This window comes from Diuraphis noxia, unplaced genomic scaffold (genome assembly GCF_037042655.1).
Source record: "Diuraphis noxia isolate RWA-SAM2 unplaced genomic scaffold, SU_Dnox_SAM2 contig0007, whole genome shotgun sequence".
NCBI lineage: Eukaryota > Metazoa > Arthropoda > Insecta > Hemiptera > Aphididae > Diuraphis > Diuraphis noxia.
Genome location: NW_028301717.1, coordinates 1039833 through 1045575, shown reverse-complemented (window position 1 = coordinate 1045575; position 5743 = coordinate 1039833). Strand labels below are relative to the sequence as shown.

Here is a 5743-nt window from a genome sequence, read left to right as displayed (position 1 = left end):
AATAATTTTTGTTTCAATTAGTGTTTCATTTATATATTATTTATGAATAATATTTTATGCTATAATTTTCAGCATAAAATACGTAGGTTAGGTTATGATATGATAATTATAGAATTATACTTGTGTATAAAAAGTATCTACCTATCTATGTAAAATTTGAATTTTACGGAGACTTTTGGAAGTTATGTATATATTTTCAAAAAAAAAAATGCTGCGAATGATAATTTGTATAGCCGATAGGACTAAGCCACTTAGGTCAATTATAATTTATATGTAATATGTTTGATTCCTATATGTCTTTATGTGTTATCTTATTCACGTCGTCGATAATATCAACACTTCAAAAAAATGTTTACAGAAAAATTGAAAATTTCAGTTGTCTATAAATACCTCAAAAAAAGTCAAAATATTTTGAAAATTAAACCATGTAAAGAAAATGCCAATCTAAATAACTGGTAAAATTTTCATGTATCTACGACTTATACTTTTAGAATAATAACGAATGTTTAAAATCGTTTGAGGATATATCGTTATCGTTACGCTATTTCGAAAAAAATTAAAATTCAAACGCACTTAAAACTTTTCCTATAACGACGCTTCGAGTTTTCTCTATAGCTATTTGACCGAAAACTTATGGAAAACTTACTGTTCTATTTTTAATCCTTAGTTATAAACGGAAAACATTTTATGATTTTTCAACTTCAAAATTACTTGCAAATTTTCGCGTTTTCGACATATTTCGTAAAAATTTGAACTATAAACGCTTATTAAAAAAAATTGTGACTAACGTTTTTTAATATTTTTTAGCTACAATAAGAACAACTCATAAGGAACCGTGTATTAAATTTTCAAGTTTTTTTGGTCGTCAACTCAATCGAAGCATTTTTACTGCCCCAAAACGTGATGACAGACACAAAAAAAAAAACACACATCATGGTAAAATCAATACATTCATCGCTCCGCTCAGAATCTAAAATCGATTTTTTTGAAAACTGTTGGAAAATGTTCACTTTTGACCTCTATAATGCACCAAGGATCTTCAATTTTACATCGGAAACCACCCCCAAAGTTTGAAATCGAAGCATTATTTCGACTAGTTATGCTGTACACACACAAAAAAAAAACACACATCATTGTAAAATCAATACATTTATCACTTCGTTCAGAATCTAAAAATAAAAAATATTTTTTATGTTATTTTTTTTATGTATATATTATTATAATATTTTGTATGTAAAAAGGGCATAATTACCTACGTGCATAATAATAAAATATAACTTTTTGTAAATATATTTTACATGTTTATTTGCCGCGCTAATTAAAAATCATCTGTAACGATTTATGGTCACAAATAAAATTAATTAGTCACCGATGGTTTTTTATTATTGCGGAAAATATATGCGTAACATATTTAAGTACATTATGTTATATTATATATTTTATTTTATTATTATGTACGTTTAGGTAATTATGCACTTTGTGTATAGATAATATGTACATTGTACAATTTGTACAATATGTACATATCACATATTTATAAGCTTATTTATAAGCTTATTTATACGTTAGTTATCCATTGTACCTATATGAATCTAAATTCTCAATAGTAAAAATTTGTCTCTAATCCAAATTTGTATATGTATCTCTATTGTTTCTTTTAATTTATACATTAATAATTTAATCACTTAAATAATATTGAACACCTCTCACCACAGCTATATTATATACTGTATATCGTTATTTTATGTTTTCATATTATAATTATTGTAATTGGGTTCGTCCGTTTAATAAATTATTAAATATATATTAATGTTATGTTTCAATTAATTATTATACATAAATTAAATGTGTTCTTTACATTTGTAAGTACCTACATTATTTATATTTATATAGATCATATGAACATGATAAGTTTGTAATGTTTGTATACAGATTGTTTTTTTACTGCCAATTGCTATTGTATTAAATAATATAAAAAATTAAAGTATTATTCTATTTATTTCATATAATATGTTATGTATAACACTCAACTTCCTATATTAAGTTTAAAAATAAAATAAGTAAACAGGTATGTATTTTATACTAACAAAAATATTTAAAACGTTATACTAATTGGAGATGAAAATATCGTACGATAAGTACTTCAGGTCACTAATAAGTAATAACGTAAAAAACGTGACACAGTTACTAAAAAAACCTATTTAATCGTAATGAAATTATTGTTACTACATGTTATGTGTAACACAATGTAAAAATTGTGACTATTTATTTCTTTTAATGTTCAACTGCTGTTGTAAAAATATTTTAGGAGCCATGTATTAAATTTTCAAATTTGTAACCTAGTTTTTTTTTTCGATTATTTAGAAAAGTATTTCTTAAGAATTTTAGATTCTGAACGAAGTGGTGAATGTATTGATTTTACAATGCTGTGTGTTTTTTTTTGTGTCTGTGTACAGCATAACTAGTCGAAATAATGCTTCGATTTCAAACTTTGGGGGTGGTTTCCGATGTAAAATTGAAGATCCTTGGTGCATTATAGAGGTCAAAAGTAAACATTTTCCAATAGTTTTCAAAAAAATCGAGAAAAACAAAAAAAAAAAAATGACAGAAAAACGGGAATTTTTACGCAAAACCCGTTTTCGAGCAAATCGATTTTTTTATATGGTTGTCATTCAAAAACTAATCACTGTAAATACTTGAAATTTTCACCAAATGTTTATGTTAGTGTTATCTATATACAGTTTAATTTTCAAAAATTTTCGAATTTTTTTGAGTTATTTATAGACATCTGAAATTTTTTTGAGAATTTTTATTTAAAATGTTGGACGACCAAAAAAACTTGAAAATTTAATACACGGTTCCTTATGAGTTGTTCTTATTGTAGCTAAAAAATATTAAAAAACGTTAGTCACAATTTTTTTTAATAAGCGTTTATAGTTCAAATTTACGAAATATGTCGAAAACGCGAAAATTTGCAAGTAATTTTGAAGTTGAAAAATCATAAAATGTTTTCTGTTTATAACTAAGGATTAAAAATATAACAATAAGTTTTCCATAAGTTTTCCTTCAAATAGCTATAGAGAAAACTCGAAGCGTCGTTAAAGGAAAAATTTTAAGTGCGTTTGAATTTTAAATTTTTTCGAAATAGCGTAACGATAACGATATATCCTCAAACGATTTTAAAAATTTGTTATTTTTCAAAAAGTATAAGTCGTAAAGACATGAAAACTTTACCAGTTATTTATATTGGCATTTTCTTTACATGATTTAATTTTCAAAATATTTTGACTTTTTTTGAGGTATTTATAGATAACTGAAATTTTCAATTTTTCTGAAAAAATTTTTTTGAAGTGTTGATAACATTTTTTTGGCCCTATCAAAATACTTGAAAATTTAATACAAAGTTCCTCATAAGTTATTCATACAGTGATTAAAAAATTACTAAAATACATAGGCACGATTTTTTTATTAGCATTTAAATTTCAAATTTTGACTAAATACATCAAAATTACCGCAATGTTCAAATTATCTTAGATCGAAATTCATAAAAGTTTTTCTTTTTATACCTAAGATTTGAAAATTTTATACAAGGCTCCTAAAATATTTATACAATATTATTTGAAAAATAAAAGACATATAATATAGTCACACATTTTTTTAATAAGCATTTACAGTTCAAATTTTGACTAAATACATAAAAATCACGAAAATTCGAAAATAAATTTATCCTAGAAATTCATAAAAAAATTTCCTTTTAAATCTAAGATTTGAAAATTTAATACAAGATTTCTTACAAATTTGTCAATCTTTATCTCAAAAAAAAATGTCAACCGGAAATTCAAATTAAATTTTTATTAGCATTTGAATTTCAAATATTGACAGAAATTCGTCAAAACCATGAATATTTGCAAATTATTTTGTAGTTCAAAATTCATAATATTGTTTGTATTTATATCTAAGGTTATAAAATTTAACACCAAGTTTTCCATAAGTTTTGCTTCAAATAGCTATAGAGAAAATTTGAAGCGTCATTATAGGAAAAATGGTTTGAGCGTTTGAGTTTTAAATTTTTATGAAATCGCGTAATGATAACGATTTATCGTCGTTAATTCAAACGCACTTAAAATTTTTCCTATAATGATGCTTCGAGTTTTCTCTATAGCTACTCGAAGGAAAACTTATGGAAAACTTTGTGTTGTATTTTTAATCCTTAGTTATAAACGCAAACAATTTTATGATTTTTCAACTTCAAAATTACTTGCAAATTTTCGCGTTTTCGACAGATTTCGTAAAATTTTGAACTGTAAACGCTTATTAAAAAAAATTGTGAATTACGATTTTTAATTTTTTTTAGCTACAATAAGAACAACTCATAAGGAACCGTGTATTAAATTTTCAAGTTTTTTTGGTTGTCCAATATTTTTTTACTGACACTTCAAAAAAAATTCTCAAAAAAATCGAAAATTTCAGTGGTCTATAAATAACTCAAAAAATGTCGAAAATTTTTTAAAATTAAACTGTATATAGATAACACTAACATAAACTTTTGGTGAAAATTTCAAGTATTTACAGTGATTAGTTTTTGAATGACAACCATATAAAAATTCCCGTTTTTCTGTCATTTTTTTTTTTTGTTTTTCTCGATTTTTTTGAAAACTATTGGAAAATGTTTACTTTTGACCTCTATAATGCACCAAGGATCTTCAATTTTACATCGGAAACCACCCCCAAAGTTTGAAATCGAAGCATTATTTCGACTAGTTATGCTGTACACAGACACAAAAAAAAACACACAGCATTGTAAAATCAATACATTCACCACTTCGTTCAGAATCTAAAAAAATGTATATGATGTATGTTTTATATATAAAAATAAAAATTTATAGTAGATTTCATACAATAAAATGGCTATAAATTATTAAACTTTATCTAATTGTTTCCCTCGATGAGCATGGTGTTTGATTAACAGCTCCCAAGAAAAAAGGTGCCATAACAGATTCTATGGCCTCTGGATTGTGACTTAAAAATAATTACAATAAAATTGTATTATATAATTAAAAATCATACTAGTACATAGATTAAGTTTAGTTATAATTTATTTTTAATTAATATTATAGTTATGGTATTATACATTTGAATAACAACCTAAAAATTATTACACTTAAAACTTTACCTAATTATTTCCTTTGATGAACATGGTGGTTGTTTGTCAGCACCTAAGTAACATGATTCTACAATAGGTTCTGCGATTTCTGGATTGGGACTTTGTTAACATAATTTTAGTGAATTGTATTAAATTAATAATAATAATATATAGGTATCTACCTCTTAGTCTTATCACGAATTCCTAGAATATTCATCACTCGAGAACTCAGCGATTTTTTAACTGATAATTTTTTTGATGCGCAGCGACGAATTTTTTTGTTGAGTTGATCCATTTTCTCGTGAATAAATAATTTAAAAATATATAAACCGTAATAAAAATCTAGCGAAAATGTATTAGTTACTAGTTTACTACTACCAATAATTACTGGCGTGAACAGTTAGACATGCAGGATGTCAATATTTAAATCCATTTATTTCAATATTTAATGTTTTATCATTAATAATTAAATAATTAAATAATTGTTATTTATTTAGAGACTTTCTTTTATGTTATCGACGACGTGAATAAGATAACACATAAAGACATATAGGAATCAAACATATTACATATAAATTATAATTGACCTAAGTGGCTTAG

General features: G+C 24.6%; 1 protein-coding gene across 1 annotated transcript; it reads right to left on the bottom strand.

Moving 5' to 3' along the window:
• Nucleotides 1–4925: 4925 nt before the first annotated feature.
• On the bottom strand, nucleotides 4926–5438 carry LOC149054358 (uncharacterized). Its single transcript, XM_089230311.1, has 3 exons — nucleotides 5326–5438; nucleotides 5174–5263; nucleotides 4926–5019 (listed from the first exon to the last, which is right to left on the bottom strand). The coding sequence occupies exons 1-3, from the start codon at nucleotides 5436–5438 to the stop codon at nucleotides 4926–4928; spliced, it is 297 nt and encodes a 98-aa protein (XP_089086437.1).
• Nucleotides 5439–5743: the final 305 nt, after the last annotated feature.